We start from the raw sequence: 20,318 nt of genomic DNA, 5'->3' as shown, positions 1-20,318 counted from the left end.
GCTTACGATTTATTTTTGTTTTGTTTTCGATGCTATGACGAAAAGATGAAAATGCCTGTCTTAAACCTGTCCCGTTTTGCAATCGCATTTGTTCCGTTTTATCACCGAAATGATCTGGTCAGCCTAGGCATGATCTAAGATGGTTTGGATGAAGTTGGGTCGGCTTGACGGTGTGTCGAAGGTGGCCTCGGTGGTAGCGTTGACGGTGTATCGAAGGTATGCCTCCTAATCGTAGCGCCATTGCGGCCTCCGGGAGATGCTTTGGGAGGAGGCGTAAGCGGTGACCAGAATTCGAGAAAAGTAAGCAAGCCTGGAAATATGGATTAGTTATCGCGACGAATGATTGACGAACCTGTCGAAGAACGGTCTCTTAGAGGTTTCTCCGAATCAAAGTGGGCTGGAGAAAGCCGGACACGAAAGTCAATGACAGGATTCATCTTTTTCCACGGCATACAAAGAACAAGGCAGACTCATCACGTATGTAAACATTCAGTTTGCATGTAAACATGTGACGTCACTGCTATCTACGCACAAGCTGGACCGAGACGATGCTCTAGGGTCGCAGCATGCTTACTTTTGTACTCCAACATGTGGCGATAAAATATGCGTCACATTCGAAGTGTCATTTTTCTAACGAGCCTACCTTGTTTTCTGTATACCGTGATCTTTTTCTATGGTAGTGACCCAATTATCTCGGCAGCAGGGACCAAAACTCTGTGGCTCTCGCCTTCCTCGAAACTGAGTACAATGCCTGACTGAGTGGTCTGTTGCGTGAGTAGACTACTAGACAACAGTGAAGACCAGTAGCCTTGTCAAGCACATCGACACTAAGCATCATTATATCCGATTGGTAACCAAAAAAAAAGCCATCAAGTTATTGCATTTCCCAACTAATGATATTCTCGCTGATGCCTTAACTAAGATGTTGAAAACCGGAGTCGGAGAAGTTAAAAATATAGAAATTTAGAAGAATTCTCGTGAGAGTTCTACAAAAACCAAAAACTACTGGGACAGAGCCGCCTCGCAGCTTAGTGTTCATTAAGCACTTCCACAGTTATTAACTGCGAGGTTTCTAAGCCAGGTTACCATTTTTGCAATAGTATATCATGAGGCTAGCACGATGATACTTTTATGCCCAGGGAAGTCGAGACAATTTCCAATCTGAAAATTGCATAGACCGACACCGGGAATCGAACCCAGCCACCCTCAGCATGGTCTTGTTTTGTAGCCGCGCGTCTTACCGCACGGCTCCTTAGCCCCTAGAAGAATTTACAGGAAAATATTTATGAAATACCGGAGAAATTGAGAAGAATAATAAGAAGAGAATCACTAACAACGCTGGTTATGTGGTGATCGTGCCTGCCTCTCACCACAGTGTTCCTGTGCCTTAACCCAGTCGGCCTCGATGATGTTTTCCAACAGGAAAACGTCAGGTCTCTCCTCCCCTCGGATAGAAAGTAAATCCATAGATCCCGTTGAAATGTTTAGTCCAGATGTGGTTGTCGTCTCGTTGGCGTCGGTGATTGTTATTTGTGAGCATATGCCAAATAAATTTATGAAAATATAGATGAAGGTGATAGTAAATGCTAATAAGTATACGTTATTTGAAATATTTTGGTCATCATAACTAAAATAATGGAACGATACTGTTCCAACTCTAATGTTACATAAATAAGATTACTATCCGTTTGAAAGATCAAACAACCGAAGCTGCATGGGTAGATACTTGGTAACCAAGTAATCCACGGAGATATCCGTGAGGCTTTCAATTTCCGCTTTGCCATCTAGCTCGTGAAGCAGGCGCAACTCCCGTTCCAGTTCACATCCCGGATGGCCAATATATGGACGCTTAAGCATTCGTTGAATGCGGCTCCGATCTCGCTCTGTCAGAGGGAGCAGTTTCAGATTCAGCAAAACCAGGTGCGACGGTCGAAGTCCCAACCACTGAATCGACGGAACGGCCAGCTGCGATGACTGATGTAAGAGTGACTTTAAAAACAGTAATGTTATAAGTGGTAATGGTTGAAGACTGCGTGCATAGAAAAATACCAGGGAGCCAAATTTGTAGACGCAGTAGATTTCGATTCCGTAAGGATCGGCATCTACCAGGGCGAACATTGGAGTCCGTGTCGTATCCCAAATTTTCTTCAGCAGCAATCTCGTTCCGACATCTGGATAACCCTTGCTCTGCGAAAAAAGACCCATGTCAATATGATAAAGACGTTCTACATTCAAATTCAATACCGTAACTACGATGATTTTCTTCGACAACTTGGTAAGGATTCCATCATTAAGCAATCTCTGGAACACTGTATCTTTCTCGACGATCAATACCAAGTCGGCATCAACTTCTATTTGTGTTAATCCTTTCACGTCGGCTGGTATTTGTGTGCCCAGCGAGTTGCAGCAATCGATCACTTCTTCGTTGTTGGAATAAAACTTAATCGGTCCTGCGATGAGGCCTCTAGATGAGGCAAATATATTCAATTCACATAAGTCGGCCTTCAGTAAGAGGCTCACGTCTCGCAGTGCAAGATTAATGTTCCGCGGATGGACGGCTTTCAGAGGGTCTCGGTAATACAGCTCTCGCTTTGTACAATAAGACCCATTCGCCAGCATTTTGAAGATTTCCGATAGTAAGAATACTATCAGTACAAATCGGTTCTTCTTTTTCTTATGGTGAAAATCTATGGTCTTCAATATGGCCTCCGGAACGGACTGTCTTGTGAGACTACAGTAGAGTTAAAAGAAAACGAAAGTAAGTCGAATGTAAATAAAATGTAATACATACTGGCTGTTCTCCATGCAACACATGTCCCACGTTGCTTTAGCTTCCACAAACAGCTTCAGTTTCCTTCCCTCTAGCTCCAACTCCGACAAACGGTTGAAGATCAGTGCAATAGTTGACATGATCTCTTTTCGTCGCGTCGGAATGTCATCCAATGAACAAAACGGGTCTAGCTCCAAACTAGGAATGACAGAACACTTCCGAGTGCGGGCAGTACTGCTACGCGAATCTTGAGTTTGCGTCGTTTGACTCGATGTGACGTCGCTAGAGCATGTCAGTGTTTCTGAGCTGGAAAAGAAGCCCGCGCCGAAATGGAATTCTGATAGTGTTGCATTTTCTCTCAGAAAATCTTTCAATTGGTCAGTAGCAGCTTCTAGATTTCTGGTTGAATCTATTTCGTGATTCTGTGAACCTAAATCGTTCGTAGGTTTTTCAACATTTGGAAAAACTCGTAACGAATCTTGAAGAAAGACGTCATTAGCCATTGCAGGAAGCTCCGGCGGATTGGGAATAACTGAATCTTTGTATACAGATAACAGTTCTTTCTCGTGAAATGAGTTTCGGGATATGTGTTCAAAAGCCTCTTCATCGTGAACAATAGATTTATCAATTTCACTTGTTTTCTTGTCATCAAATTCCTTTTTCTCAAAATTATCAATTTCATGGCAACTGTCCATTTGAGTTACTTTTTCAAATTCATGGTATGACTTTTCCGAATTATGAATTCCTTCACGATCCGGAATTCCAATCCTTGCATCTTGATTTCGGCTTTCGCTGAAAACTGTATTACGTCTGCAAAAGTTTTTCGATGCTACTGGAGATTCCCCGCAACGTTTTCTTTTTCCATTAATTGAACAATACTTCGATTCGAGTGAATCTATTTGTATTCTATTGCATGTCATCAGGCTACTCCAATAAGTATCATCTCCATCAAGCGATAGATTCAAATTGGCAAAAGCATCATTCAACTTGGTTGTACTCGCAGCTCCGAGCGAAGCAGAGCTTACGTACGAGTCTAAAACGAATCCCGAATCTCTCATCGCTTCATTTTCACTTTCGCTATCGCTATCTTCGGACCGCTCGGAGAACAGCAGTTCTTCGCCGGAGCTCGTTTCGAAAAAGTCCTCATCGCTCACATCCATAGGAGAATCGGAAGAGCCGTCGGACGAGGATGAGCTAAAGAACCGTTCGCTGCTGGATTGCGACGGTTCAAATAAGATGGGAGATATCGATCGGGAAGAACTGGAATCATCCGAGTGGAAAAACGATCGCGCCGGTGAGCTGACCGGTGATGAGGCATCGAAGAAAGTATCATCAAGATTTGAGGTCTTTGGGGGCTTGGTATAGAAAAAGGAAGCGGTATTAAATATCGGAAGGAATTGGGAGGTGCAGATGCGGCGAATATTTTGTCAAGCATTACTTACGTGATCGTTCATGTTGTAGTGCTGTCCATGCTGGCCGTTGTAGTGTGGGACGGAAAGTGATACGTCGAGATTCGACTCGTTGCGCTGAAAATATAAAAAAAGAAATTGACATCAAACGTGATGATTTTTGTGATGCTTTTTGGCCACCAAAACAAACTTCCTTTGCTGAAGAATGTCCAATGGCCACAATTTTGTTATTGGAATTTGAAATCCTGAGTATCATTTTTGTTTCATAACGATCTTCGTCATGATTTGATTACGTTTGGCCTAACAAGTGATTTCGCCGAACAAGTCATACTGCTTCAAATGTCGTTCGGCTGAACATGGCCATAAATGTCATTTGGCCGCAAGAGACATACGACCGAAAATGTCATACAGTTCAATTGATCAACTCGCAGAAACTCAGTTTGGTCGAAAATGTCGTTTGGTAAAAAAGAGGATTTGGCCGAACGGTACATGCGACCGAAAATGTCGTTTGGTCAAACAGGTCATAAGGACGAAAATATCGCTTGGCACAAAGTCATGAATATGAAAAGTGTGGAGTATTTAATTAAAATGGAAAGTGAGAGAAGTGAATGAGAAGATAATTTCTTACTTGTCTCTTCTCACTGTGAAAGTGTGAAGGGAGAAATGAGAAATGCGGAGTGATAAATGAGAAAAGAGTCGTCCTTCTCATAAGAAATCTCTCTTCATACTTCTCATTATTATTTCTTTTTTCTCATTTTTCGCTTCTCACTTATCAATTATCATTTGTCACCACACTTTTCACATTCACTATTGTCCTGCCAATTTTTTTCAGCCATATAATAACCAGTCTGGCAGAAAAATATTTTCGACCGTATGTCCATTTCGGTCAATGTTTTTCGGCCAGATGGTTTTCAGCCTAATGGTTTGTTCAGTCATATGACCGATTCGGGCAAACAACTTTCCGCCTAATTGCCTTTTATCTTCTATTTCCTTTATTTTTCCTTCTATTTTCTTTACTTTATCTTCTATTTAATTTTCTTCTATCTTCTATATTCTGCCTTTTATCTAACATCATACATTTCCAACTGAAATCCAGCAGAAATCAGAAATGATAAATCAAAAGTAATAAGAAAGAAGTGAAATAAGAAGAGAAAAGTTTTACTTCGCACATTGCAGTAATCAATTCACAGAATGAGAGATTTTTTTTATTGTTCTGTAAAATGTTATTGATAACTCAATTCTAATATCTTATTTAATAACATGAGCTTTCTTTACACTAAATTATGGTTGGAAATCTACTGAAAACTATCACGCAAATTTAACTAGTTATGTCACTGCATTTCTACCAAGTAAACCTTTCTTCAAAGCCAATTATTTTTCAATTACTCATGGACCAATCCCTTGAATAGATTATATTGATGCGCCTCTCCAGTACGGTTCATCGCGAACAACCTTTTAAGGTTTAGTGGAATGATGTTTTTCATGTAACCTACGTACGTTGGCTTATTAACGCGTCAGGAGGAAGCCAGTGCGACTTTCCAGAAAACTACTATCCACGATGCCAAGATGTGCTAAATTGCATGAATTTTCTTATTGGTTGCCTTTTGCTAGCGAAGCTTCAATTAGAAGCTCACGTCAATCACATCACATGTAAGGTAGGCTATACTGGCGCCCAAACGCGCTACTACTTTTCCCCTAGGGGGAGAAAATTCTTAGGTCATGGGCAGGAAGGGATAGACGTATGACAGCGCTAGGTGTCAAATTAGCCACAAAGATGGCAATGAAGACGACAACGACGACGATGAAACTGCTAACACATCAGTTTACACACGAAACACCAAAGTTCCCAACCAGATACGTTCATGATTTATCATTTGAAGTGAAGCCCAGTTCTGTACTTCGAAAATAAAATCTATTTGTGCAAATTGAAAACGGTTCGGTCTTGTTTGACGAATGGAAGAAATAGAAAAGTGATTTGCCAAAACACCAATAAATCTATGGAAATATGCAAATTCCAACATCGAGAGAGTGATAATTCCAATAATAAAACAACCATTCGGGGGATGGGGTCGCTGCTAACTCTTCTTGGCTGGGGATTTGTTTACTCGGGCAAATTCTCATCGACAAGGCCACAGCCAGCCAGCGCTCTTGTCTTGGCAGCCACAGTCTACTAGCAGCGAGACCGCAATGAATTTGCTTTTTTGGTTACACGCTTCCGTGAGAATGGCGAAAAATTAAATGAACTTTATTACGCAGGAGTTAATAATTGCGAGAAAATGTAATTAAAAATTATGCATTATCAGATTTATGCAAAATTATGGTAAACAGTTTAATGACGAAATGAGTAAAACACCGAGCCGCCCCGAAAAAGAAGGACATGCCGGAAGTTTGCCTGTGCTGCCAATTTCGCAGAAGGATGTTTGTTCAAGGCAGCTGGTCAGAATAATTTCAACTTCTGTGTGTTTTTTTAGAAATAACTTTGTCGAATCGATCAATAACATGCTTTGAATTACGTTGCAAATGTACGGAACCTGTTCAAGAGCCTGGTTCGTTTTTGGAAGTTGCTGACGTTAGGTGTGGTATTCTTGACGGAGTTGCAAGATTTTGCACAATGTTTTGGATATTTCAGGATACAACCAGAACTTATGGTATCTTTCAATATAAATTTCAAGTCTCTCTAAAGACCTTAGATAGCCTAATCGGTAAAAGCACGACGAGACCAAATCTGGTCAGGTCGAGGGAATCTTTCAGATAAGAAATTTTCTCGACATCTGAATTCATCCATTTGGTAGGCACCGTAACATTCCATCAACAACTGTAGAAGTTCATTAATAACATCAAGTATAAAATCAACTATAATAGCATTGCTATAGCAATAAGCTAGACAAAGATCCCTGAAGGGGAATTTCCGATCTCTATGGAGGCAGCCATTACCCGTTGCAGGTTAAAGCTCAAACCTCCCCATTATTACCACGATGGCGTTACGAGAATGCTGATTGGAAAACTTACGACTGGTTGGATGAAACGCGTCGGGTGGTCAAAGCCAGAATCAGGGCCGATGTCCACGTAGCGGTTTTTTACGCTACGTGCACGCCGCGTTCACGCAAGGTACCCAGCATCAAATGGAGTAATGCACACGTAAACGCTACGTGGACATCGGCCCTTAAAGGCTCTCCGAGCGGTAGGGAGCCCCCTTGACCCCTGGTCATCCTGGTTAAAAAGGTTTGTAAAGCATCTACACCTACATAGCAAAGTACTACGAGTGTCGATCAATCATCCAAAATGCAAAGACGAAACAGTGGGAGAAATTCCTCAACTCGGTAAATCCAGTCCAAACTGCCACCACTGTGAGGAAAAGTCAACGTTCTCACTGGCGAGCAGACCCCCAGACATCTCGATGTTCAAGATCAATCTCCGCCTCCCTATGGAAGTTGCCAACGCAGTGGGGGAATATTTCGCATTCTTGTTTTCGGTAAGTGGTTATCCAGCGGAGTTTTAGAGATGTACCATCTCCGGATCGGTAACGTCTGAGTCTCCCCGGACTTACCGATGCCCTTGATCAATTATGCCCCCAAGCAGAGGGAAGCCATCTGGCCCAAATAGGGTAGGGTACCCCATGATTACAAACCTCAACACTTCTGCTAAGTTGCTGATTCAGGAACTTGTCAACCGACTCTGGACGGATCGGATTTTTCCGCACGTGTGGCGACTTTGTAATATTTATCCCTAAGAAAAACGTCCCTACCAGGGGTCCTTCTAAGTACTCGCTGACCTCGTGCACCTCTAAGGTCTTGAGAAAATCGACCAACTAGTTTCCTGAAAACCTTAAGCAGATGGAAGAATTGGCTGCCGGCAGCACGTGTTTTTCCTGGTTTACAGGACAGGGGCTTATTTCGCTGGCCTAGTTTACGTCCTTCAGAATGCTTTCAAACAAGGCAATAACGCGAGTCTTATATTCCTGAACACCTCGAGGGCTTCATCTGCACTTGGACACCTTTCATTCTCCAGTGGCCTTAGAGAAGGGGGTTTTCCGTCCGCTACTTCGTTTCGTGACGCTCTTTCCGGGTCCTCATCGGAAACGAAGCTTCGAGATCCTAAGCGGTGGAAACGAGTGTACTCCACAGGTCGGCCTTTTCGATCATACTTAAACTTGTCGCCATGGACGTGGTTTTTCGCTTCATATCACCTAACGTAGGGCCAAGCATTAAGCTGTCTGACATTTCTATCCTAAAACTAAACTAAAATGGTTCTAGGGGTATCGATCGACCGGGTCTAGCCTTCTTGCCTTACTTCTGAGCAGCTGATGTAAGCTGTAAGACGAGAGTAAACCTGATCAAGACCCTCCACAGGTCAACAACCAAGCGCTACGTTTTCACCTCGAAAACTCCATTGCCGGCAGCAGAAAGCTCAACGACTTAGACTCACCTGCTTGGCTCTCCGGAACCTGACCGACATGCTGTCACCGAACGACCTTCAACCAATACGTCAGAATTGCTTTCGGGTTGCTGACATCTACACCAGCTGACTTTGCCTGAGACGTGCAAGGCAACTGACACTCCACCGAGACAGTTGCTGTTTTTGTTGCCGCCATGTACCCGTCAAGTCCCTCAACTGTCTCACAACTGTCACAACTGTCTCTCCCCAAGTGTTTAACAACCATTCTCCTTCATGAATGAGGTGAACGATAAATTTCGTGTTAGCGCGAGATAAAAATGTGGAGTTTTAAAGCAGTATCACTCAGTAAATTTGGTATGTTCCATTTGTTTTCTTGATTAATAACGGAGAAATGACAAAACAAGTTGAAAGTGTCCAATTCAACTTGCGATCTCAACATGCTAGCTTTTTTCGTCACTCCAAGCTTGGATATGTATTCAACCATATCCATAATATATTCAGGAAGATCAAGAGACATGGTCAGATGGTTTTGGGATATTCTGGTGCATCCAAACTGTCCTTGAGTTCAGAACTTGCGATCCACTGCCACATCACTAGCTTGTTTCGCCATTCCAAGCTTGAATATGTATTCAACTAAGTTCAAGGCGGTATTGTTTTTTTCAACTTGTTTGTTTTCAACTAAGGCGGTATTGTTTTTTACCTTCTAATAGATTTGATGAACAGGTTTGAATATATTTCGAGACATTTAGTGATGAGAAACTACTTAGTAAACTTACGATCATAGATGTTGTACTGTAAGACAGTCAGATACCTGTTGACTTTCCAGGAGTTGTAATACTTATGGATAAATGCATATATAAAATTTATGTAACGAAAACACTTTTTAGTAGCAGTAGATCTGTAAATCTGAAGTCACGAACTCAAGGGCAGTTTTGGTGACCTACAGTATAACCAAATAATCAGCCGATATATACTAGGACAAGAACTTACAGGAGATGTAATGGAAATAGATTAACACCTGTCTAAACTTTGAGTTGCGAAAAACACTACAATACTACAACACTGAATATTCCATAAATATTAAGATCCTCCAAACATGTGTTATCAGCCGTCGTTTCTCATAAAAACACAATCACGACTGTTGATCGCAAGTCCCGACCTCAGGAAAAATTTGGACAATCCAGAATATTTTGAAATTATATTTCAATGTTTTTTGGCCTTACAGAAGATGTAATGCACATTGCTGGATACATATCGAAAGTTTGAGCAACGAAATAAGCCTTCGAAGCAGCTATAGTCCCGTAAAGTACAGAAGATGCAGAATATATCAAAACTATCTTACGATATATATTTATTTGTTTATTTATTTCGTCAACTGACGTAGACTAGTACATTGACAGTATACATGTTTTTTTTTCTTAATGCTATAAATGCATTATTATTATGTATAAAAATAAAAATAGATTGGTTAAGTATTGACCTTCCAGGAGCTGTGATGCACATGGTTAAATACATTTAGAAACTTTGAGTTTTAGCAACGAAAGTCTCGAAATCAACGGCAGTTTGGATTATCCAAAATATCCTAAAACGATCATACAATTATCTGTTGATCTCCCAGGAGTTGTAATGGATATAATTGAATGCAAATTGAAGCTTTGGGTACTGAAAAACGATTTGTTTTGCAGCTGTAGATCTCAAGACCCAAATTCAAGGACAGTTTGGATTACCCGGAATATCTCAAAATTATCTCACGATATCTGTGGCCTCCCAGGAGATGTAATAGATATAAGTGAGTACATTTTAAAACTTTGAGTACTGCAAAAAGATATTACTTACTTTCAAAGAAGGAATCACATCAACCATTGCCTTACCCCGGAAAAACGCCCGGGATTAGATTCACCACCTAATTCCGGGAAAACGCTTGCATCCAAAAGACGAATTACATCTACCGTTGCCGTATTCAGCACAAACTTCTATTTCCATAAAAGGTATCAATTTTACTTTTTAAGATATGATCAAATCCGCCATTGCCTTATTCCGGGAAATTGCCTACATTTAAAGAAGGTATCACATCCACCATTGCCATAATCCGAGCAAGCGCCTACTTTTAAAGAAGTGATCACATCCACCCTTGCCTTAATCCGAGAGATCACATCCACCATTAATCCGGGTGAGCACCTTATTTTACAGAAATGGTCACATCCACCATCGCCTTATACCTAGTACACGCCTTCATTTAAAAAATAGATCTTATCTACAATTGCCGTAATTCGAGCAAGTGAATACTTATAAAGAAGGAATCACATCCACCATCGTCCTAATCCGAGCAAGCGCCTACTTAAAAAAAAGACTGCATCCAGCATTCCCTTGATCCGGGCAAACGTCTACGCTTTTATTTAAAGTAGGGATCACATTCACTTTTGCCTTAATCAAAACAATCGTCTACTATTGTAAACGATTGTCGACGTTGTCTACTTGTAAAGATGGGGTCACATTCACCATCGCCTTATGCCGGGCAACCGCCTTTTTTAGGCTAAGATCCGTCATTGCCTTAATCCGGGAAAGCGCTTACATTGAAAAATCATCCACCATTGCCTACTACCATTGCCTTAATCCGGGCATACTCATCTCGATGCATGTTTTATTACCAATGGAGAGATAACATTTATCTTTGCTTCATACTCGGCTAATGCATGCTTTCTTCTTTCAAATATTATTATCGGGCTGTGTTATATTCACCATTCGGGTTTTTTTCAGCACCACTTAGTTTAGTAACCAATCTTATGAACACAAAAAAATATGCCATTTTTACGTTATGCCAAATGACCCTCACTTTTGTCACTGATCTCAATTATGCCAAATGTCCGTTATGCCAAATGGCCTTTATGCCAAATGACCTTATGCCAAATGACTCGCTCCAAACTCTACGGATACGTTTTAATAAAAAATCTTATTTTGAACCAGTACAATCCGCTGCCAATATACCTATTTTTTACCATACTTCACCGTGTTCATTACGTTCTAGGCCTTGACGGGTCCGCGACGTTAGGCATAAGTACGTTAGGGCGTTAGGCATAACGGACGTTAGGCATGATGAACATTAGGCATAATGGACGTTAGGCACAATTCTGACTTCTTTATATCATAGGCTGTTCTTTGGGTCATTGTATGTCTAACGTCCATTATACCTAACGTCCATTATGCCTAACGTACTTATGCCTAACGTCTTTATGCCTAACGTACTTATGTCTAACGGCCTCGACCGCCCATGCTTGCTAATTATCCCTGATAGAGGAGTTAATTTCAAGCAATTTTGTTGAAGACACCTTTTTCTTCTGTTGGGGTCATATATGACCCCGTGGACCTGAAAGGGTTAAGCATATTTCGGAACTATTCACGTCATTTTCTTCCGAAGTTCAATGATACTTCTTTGGCAGGCATTACACGTTGTTCTCACAATCGAATGGCAACATCCGGGAATGCATACTCTTCGAACGTTTACAAATCCATCTCATCGCTGAACGCATTCGTGCGCCAATGTAAGTAACTGCTGTAAGTTTTGCCAAGCTCAGTACAGTGTCCGCCCGTGTTGAGGAAGCTGGGCCATTTCAACAATCACCATCTTGCATGGGACTCGCAATAATGTAGCACCTTTGGCCGCTTTATCGCCGAGATATTGGTAGATGCACAGCTGGTTATTCTGAACAACGGCTCCCCTATTCGGATCGACCCTGCGACCTACGAGTGCGAGCGAAGGGGCGAATATCAGAGAACCAGTGGAAGATCCGAGGCGAAAGCGGAAGAAAAGATGAACGAAGGAATGGGTGAAGAAAGGAGAAAAAACGGAGAGATCGATGGAAGATGTGCTGGAGATCAGACGCAGCAGATCGCGAAGCGCGAAAATTTGATGAAGAAAGTGCATCCCAGTGGAAAAAGTTAAACGTTGAATCGTAAAACCGGACTTTCACTCGGGCTCAGTGCAACCTATTCCTTCAGTTGGGTTAATCGATAGGCATCCGACCTAACCAGAAAGAGTTCTTTCCAACCGTCCACGACAAAAAAGGAAGGTATCGTGCAAGCCAGGCACCACGTGCCACCTTCTGGTCCTTCTGGTGTTCGCATGTGCTTCGACCTCTGCAAAAAGAGAACCTCTTGCCTGTTTCTCGACGTGCCATGCTGTCCAGGGAATTCAACTCTACCTCCGAATGTAATAGCACGGATCTTTTTCGATTAGCTGTATCTGGCCAACGACGAATCCAACTCAGACCGTTTTGAGCATCGGAGGGAGATTCCGACAGGTCAAACCCCGCGGCCCACCATAAGATCCATTCCGATTTGGTGCGGAACTCATTCAGCTCGGCTCTATAGCATCAGCAGAACTCAGTTGACGATACACCGTTCCGGAAGGGGACAAATTCAAGCTCTGTACCACAGCCTTGGTTCCAGCCGACCTCGTCTTATTCAACACAGCCCATCGGCTTCCAAATTCAAGCCCCCATACGAAACGGGCGCCGAAATACCTGAAACAGCTGTTTGGTCCAAGATGAATACACAGCTAGGTGTTTCAATCTGCCAAGTTTATGGACGAGAAGAAGGCGGGGGTGAAAAATTCATTTTCGGTGCAAAACATAAACAAACCGGCTGGCTCTCCCATACTAAAATCCAAGATGGCTGAATCGTGAATTTGGCAGATTGGAACACCTAGAGGTGTATTCATCTTGGTTTGGTCGTTAAGCGAAGGAAAGTATTCACCCGGATGTCGGTAGCTCCACACTTCTTTGACGACCACAAGAAAATTCTCATGACCTACCCAAAGCAATGTTTCTGGAAGCCAGAGCAAGCCAGAAGGCAATCAGCCCAGGAGTATTTCGTAGCGCAAACATCCACGTAAGCTTGAAGGCGGAACTATGGTGAACGGTGGGTCCTGCTTAGCAGCAGACAACACTTTGTCGTAATACTCAAGCAAGCAGATGGATAATCTCTAAAAAGCAGCGAAAGACAGCAGCGAGTTTAACGAGAGATATGTGACTTCCAGCTACTCTTCGTCGTTCCAGATTTCAGGAGAATGGTAATGGCAGACCGAGGGCTCATAGTGTTTCCGCCTAATACCGACATTGACATCAACGATAACGAGCTCCTGTGTGCACTCTACAAAAGGGAGGATGTTCTATACAATAACCCAACCCACACCTAACCCATACAAGAAAATATAACTTCAGTCACTTGATATCTGGAATGACTAACAGTGCGTCCAGATATAAGTGGCTCAAGCTTTAACGCTCGTGGAGATATTGCTGTAAAATGGGTTCTAGCGGGAGTAAATCTACTTTGTAACACTGTTTTTCATGATGAATTTTGCCCAACATATAGTGAAGTAAACCCCACCGTACACTGTTGCCACTCTTGGAAATTGTATGACCAAAAGCCGCGATGGGGCGCGCTATCGGGCGGGGAAGGTGCACCACAAATACAAGAAGTGGAAAATTGTGGTAAAAGTTTCAAATTTTATAAATTAAGATGGTCGTCGGTAGTGAGAGACACAGAGAGATGCAAGACCGAAATCGAGAGACACACAATCTCCACGTCAGAGTGGTGAGTGGGCATGAAAATCCTTGCGGCACGCGGCAGCCACTGATGGCAAGAACAGAATTAAAAATTAAAAAACTTTTCTCATTTATTTTCTGATTTTCGTTATAATTTTGCTTACGCCGCCGCTGGCAATTTCTCATGTCATATGTGTGACGCGCGCGCGAGAGCTGCGTCTTCACAACATGCGAAAAGGACGACGGCGTCGTCCCACTTTGTGTGCCGCTGAATCGCAGAATCGGAAGAAAAGGATCATCGTCACAAACAAGTTCGTCTGACGATTGAAAGAGGAAATCCTTGTGTAAAATTTTTGTTATCTCTTCAGATGATACCAAACTTTTGATTGTTATTGTAATCAAGCAGGGATGCAGAGGATTACACTGCCGTAATGAGTGCTGCGATTTTGGATGCTAAGTCAGCACTTTGAAAGCATGCAGATTGGAGAGTGATTAATTATGTAGAATCACGTTCGAGGAAAATACAATCAAAAATTGGAATCTGGCAATCATAATTTTCTATGACTAACGCCAGCTGAATTCCAGTTCGTCAATCTTCTATTCTGTTTGCCAACGAAATGCGTTCCATTTTCCAAGCGGCTGAGTTGCGAAAAATTAAATTTAACAACTAAATTTGAATTTGAATTTGAGTTCATTAAAATTTCTGTTTTGTTCTCTGTCCTTGTCCCCTGCTCTGACGGCGTTGTCGCCGTCAGGCTCGGTCGTGACTCAAACATGACTAGCAAATTGGAAGAAGAGAGCACCTTCCCCGAGTGGAAGTGTCTTCGTTTCCACATACTGACTGTTCTGAGTGTTCAGCCAACCAACCAGCCCAACCGACCAACAGTAAAATTCAAATCCTGAAAACGAATGTTGTCATATCTTTCATGTACAACACACATATATGTATTTATGTATATCAGCAAATGCAGTGTCGCTAACCCTTGACAGTGCCCTCGCTCTAGCTGGCTTTATTTCATGCAATGTGATGTGACTTGCTATCTGCTCATGTATTATAATTTAATTCTCGATTTCCCGTTGCTTCTTTCCGTACATAGAAGCGATCCTGATGTCATAGATTTGATTTCACTTTTAGTCATCCTCCATTATGATAATTTGAATGAAGCTATTACGAAATAGGTTTCGCCAAACTAGACACATTTGTATAAAGCAAGCCAATTTTCAGTTGACGAAAATTAAGATAAAATAATATTTGGAAATGACGCAAACGTCCAGAAACTTGGGACTTGCTTGTTACATTTGATTGGTTTCCTTGCTCCTACTAGGTGTAACATTTTGTTTAACTATTTATATTCCTCAATTAACTTATGGTTCAACAAGCGTCAGACGATGAAGAAATTTGGTAATATTTAATATACCGATCATTGATTCGGCTGATCTTTTTAAATTTCATAATTCTTGAAATTTTAAATATTTTAAATTATTAAATTTTGAGATTTTTGAATTTTTGAACATATGAATTTTCAAATTATCGATTTTTATTATCTTTGAATTTTGGAATTTTTGAACTTCAAAATTTTTGAATCTTTAAAATTTTAATTTTAATTTGAGGTTTTTTCAAATTTTTCATATTTTTTAATACTTAAATTTTAAAATTTGGAAGATATTCAAATTTTTAAAATTTTAAATATTTATTTTATTTTTTTTAAATTATTTTTTTTTAATTTTAAATGTTTAAATTTTTAAACTAAATTTTAAAATTTTTGAACTTTTAAATTTTTAAATTTATGAATTTTTTAAGTTTTGAATTTTTTAAATTTTTGAATTTTAAAATTTTTAAATTGTTAAATTTATTTTTTTATTTTTTGAGTGTTTAATATATTGAATTTTTAAATTTTAGAGTTTTTGAATTTTCGATTGTTTAAATTTTTGAATTTTCAAATTTTCAAATTTTCAAATTTTCAAATTTTCAAATTTTCAAATTTTCAAATTTTCAAATTTTCAAATTTTCAAATTTTCAAATTTTCAAATTTTCAAATTTTCTAATTTTCTAATTTTCAAATTTTCAAATTTTCAAATTTTCAAATTTTCAAATTTTCAAATTTTCAAATTTTTAAATTTTCAAATTTTCAAATTTTCAAATTTTTAAATTTTCAAATGAGCATGAGCATGAGCATGATAGACCGCCCACGGTTGCTACTCCGTTATTGCCAGGTCAGCTGAAATTACACAGAGAACCAATAGATGATGTTTGGGACTAACATCTTCCTCAATGTGTAAAATCTGGTGACCCAAAATCAAGCAATACCAGCGCCGGCCGTGTCCGAATGCAGGTCAATTGGGGAATAGGTAGGAAAATGATGACGTGATACTCGCTTTGATGGAAGCCGACGAGTCATCTGCACTTCCACGAGAAATCACTGGGATGTTGGATATATGGGGTAGGAAAAGTAGCAGGGTTCGTTTTGGTAAACGGTTTGCCGTGTGTAACGTGTAGTTTGATGAACACAATCGAACGCGCACTAGTTTATTGATTTGTCGACCGCACTTAGCAGAACAAAATATTTCGATGATCGCGCGATCACTCTGCGTTCTATTAGTAACACAAATAATTTTATAACCCGCACAACACAGAGCCAAATATATCAATGATCGCGCAATCGTTCTGCTTATTAGAAGAAACCCGATCGGACGCGCACTAATGTTTCATTTGCTAATTAATTTATTCACCCACACAAAACACAACAAAATTATTCGAAGATCTCATGATCGTTCTGTATTTGTTAATTAAATTACTCATTCGCACAACGTAGAACAAAACATTTAGGTGATTTTGGGATCAATCTGCGCACCAGAAATTCCTACTATTACATTGATAGTTCAATATGTTTAAATATAATCACTGAAAAGAAAGACTGGCCTGCAATATTTTCAACATATAATTCACGGTATGAAAACGTACACTCAATTTTTATGCAGCATAGAAAAGTAGTAAAACGCCAGTATGTTCAGAACTATTATCCTACCGTTTATTTGTCATTTCATGTTCTACTCTGTTTTTGAAAAAACAATTTGATATATTGGTTTGAAAGTGAAAATTTTTAAAGAATATTAATAAAGAAAACTAGCATTTCTATCTAGGGAACAACTGCTCTGATTTTTTCTTGAATATCAGTTAATGAATGGATTTATAGAATTGCCTATGGAATTCACTACCGGTTTGTATAAAACACAGGAATTTTTGTGTTCAGGCGCTGTGAAGAGTATTTTAATAAGTCATTAGTTGAGCGTTTTAGCATTTCAAAGCGTTTCATCAGATATTATGATAAGTGATGCTTTCCTGTACCGTAAAAATATGTAGCATCAAAAAGACAGTAGTCAAATCTTTGTTGTAATTTCTGGCCACCTGCTTTTTGAATTGACCTCATTTGATTCCCGTTTGAAAAATGTTTGAAAATGTATTTACAGCGCCCGACGATTGCTCCAGATACTTTTTTCAGGAAATATATCTCTGGTAGGCAGCATAAATCGAAACTAACTCCCACAATACGCTGTATTTTTCTCCTATCGTTAGAAGAGTTATAACACTACTCCACAAAATTCTATTCTCCGATGTCGTATCTCGATCTTAACACAAACATGCTGTTCTTAGTGCCTTATATCTGACTTGAATTTAAACGAATCAAGTACGGCACAATGAAGACGGTTCCACTGTTGAGGTCGGAACACGCATCCGCATAGTCACTATCAAGTATATGCACTCAATCTCATCAACTTCACACGAATTATGAACATGAACATGAAATCGATTGGAACACAAATCAAACAATTATAAAAGCGAGATAGTGTCAATAACATATAGTGATAGTGAAAAATGAGAGATATGTCATTTTGTGAAATGTTTTTTACACAATCACAGGCAAAAAAATATGTAACTTCTTCCCCGGAACTATACAAAAAAGGCTAGATAGAAATCAGTAATATGATTATAGATACATAGACGACAACAAAGAAATACATCGATAATATGAATATATATAAAAAGTAAAGGAAATGAAATTATACTTAATGATCTCCAAGGACAAACAGCAAGGGCCCGGGAATTGGAACTTGTTACAGATGTTTTGGGAAAAGTTCGCACACCAATGTGATTTTGAAGGCTTTCCCGGGCACGGTCCGCACGGTGTCCAGAAAGGGCTCGATCAAACTCTGTCGCCATACATCACTCTTGGTTTTAACAGCACTTTGAACTCACTTCATCAAAACCTCCGTATGGGCATGACTTTTTCCAGACCTGTCTCCGATCCATTCTTGAAAACTGAATTGTTAGGTTTTGAAAACTTGATAGAAATGGCCGAATGTAAATTAGGGAAAAAACGCTTCGATTGAAATGGCTTTCTTCCGATAAACGGCGTTTTTCCGAGGAGAACTGTACTTCCTGGAGTAGCTTCGTCTTGATGCTAACGCCGGTGATGGGGGTGCCGGAGCTCTGCAACGCCATGATCATCGGCTTATATTCCTCCGGAAGACCAGCAATCAAAAGAGATCCAATCCATCCTTCCGAAATCTCGAACCCAACGCCTCGAAGATGATGGGCGGTGGAAAAGATTTTCGTCACATACGCTTCCATATTTCCGCACGACGAAAGGGACGTGGTGATGAGCTTCCTGAGCAGCGCTACCCGACGAGTCAGACCGGAGTCTTCAAACGCTGCTTCAAGCTTCGCCCAAACCTCACGGGCCGTTTTCGCGTCCTTACCATGTACGTAGTTTACCGGATCCAAAAGAAGAATAATCTTCGCTCGTGCTCTTCTGCACTTCTTCGCGTCAACCGCCGGTAGAGTCCGCATTTGGAGTCGGCTTCACAACTACCCGCAGCTCTTCCAGCTCAAGATGAGTTTCCACAGGGAACTTCCAGGTGGACCAGTTCTCACGGCCACTCAACCGTTCGATTGAAGGGATACTTGAAAGGTTCTGGACTTGCTGTGGAACCGCATTTTGTTCAGCAGCTTCGTTTGGCATTTTGCTTCTACAATCTTTTTCTATTACTGGGCCAATAACCTATTGGAATAGCAGTAAAACGAACTACTTGTTGCAGTGGTAGAAGTAGAAGTCGCAAAAAACCTCACCAAACCAATGCAAGAATAAGGGCCTATCGAAAAAGGGTAACAGAGAGTTGCTGAGTGATAAATTGAAAAAAAAATTCCATTTTATGTTAATCGAGATGAACCAGCATTGGGCTGGTTCGTTAATAAAGACGTATTATATCAGGCATCCTAATGAACTTCGCTTTGAGCTTAATGAATATACAATAATAAGACAATTATTTTACACCAGGATATAAACACTATTTTCAAAATTGAGTATTTATTTTCTGAGTAGTGTTGATGATAGCGTAAAGATTGAAAATGTAGTTAAAAGTAGTGCACTCAGGGCACGACGCATACGTTCTTGTGATAAACATTGGTTGAGACATGAGACGTATTCCAATCTTTTCGGAAATAAATAAAAAGTTGAAAACAGACAACGTTCCAGTAGAAACGTAGAATAAAAAACGACAGAAATATTCCTCTTCAACATTGCTGAGCTTCTTGGGCCATCATCACCTTTCAAAATGGTTAACGTAGAAAAAAGGCAATATAGAACTTATCAGTGAAAAAAAACTCACTTCTAGGGGGATCGATTGTCTGACCACGTACTTAAAAACCGATCCGTGTCATACTTGGGTGTGTCTAATATAAAAATAGGAAAACCCATTACCATTTAATTTGTTTCAAAAACTGAATAGGGGGAATGACGGCTTTGGCAGTTTTGTTCCATTATTGGCAGGGGGGTTTTTTATGTCTGACTATGCTCAAAGTTGGCTCAAACATTCTTTGTATATCAAAGAACATTGTGGCCAAATTTCATAAAATTTGGTCGACAAAACCCCCCTGCCAATAATAGAACATAACCTGCCAAAGCCGTCTTTCCCCCTATATGATACGAATGGAATTGGTTCAGTTCTATATTTGTGCCGGTTAGTCCCTCAAACTTTAATAACTGAAACTCCAGATCGTAACCACCAACTCGAACTACATTCAACGATAGATAATGTGATAATATTCTGTGTCGAATATAACATGTCGCATCGAAATCGACTGAAATTACGTATTCTATCAACGATAAACACGTTTGCGTAACGCGACACCATTCGCAGGAG

General features: G+C 40.3%; 1 protein-coding gene across 11 annotated transcripts in view; it reads right to left on the bottom strand.

Annotated features, from left to right (window-relative positions):
- The window catches only part of LOC134205449 (TOX high mobility group box family member 3-like), a 344,232-nt gene that overhangs the window by 187,722 nt on the left and 136,192 nt on the right, over window positions 1-20,318 (bottom strand). For 8 of the 11 annotated variants that reach the window (XM_062680704.1, XM_062680699.1, XM_062680697.1 and 5 more), the window contains one exon: window positions 4,213-4,296. In XM_062680704.1, the coding sequence (XP_062536688.1) occupies window positions 4,213-4,296 (84 nt within the window). Of the gene's footprint in view, window positions 1-1,496; window positions 1,990-2,049; window positions 2,188-2,244; window positions 2,732-2,791; window positions 4,126-4,212; window positions 4,297-20,318 lie in introns of those variants that run through there. The other 3 variants (XM_062680694.1, XM_062680693.1, XM_062680695.1) reach the window with 1 other exon arrangement.

The sequence above is a fragment of the Armigeres subalbatus genome, chromosome 1 (assembly GCF_024139115.2).
Source record: "Armigeres subalbatus isolate Guangzhou_Male chromosome 1, GZ_Asu_2, whole genome shotgun sequence".
In the NCBI taxonomy this organism is placed as follows: Eukaryota; Metazoa; Arthropoda; class Insecta; order Diptera; family Culicidae; genus Armigeres; species Armigeres subalbatus.
The sequence above is the reverse complement of the archived record's forward strand: the minus strand, read 5'-3'. Positions and strand labels throughout refer to the sequence as shown.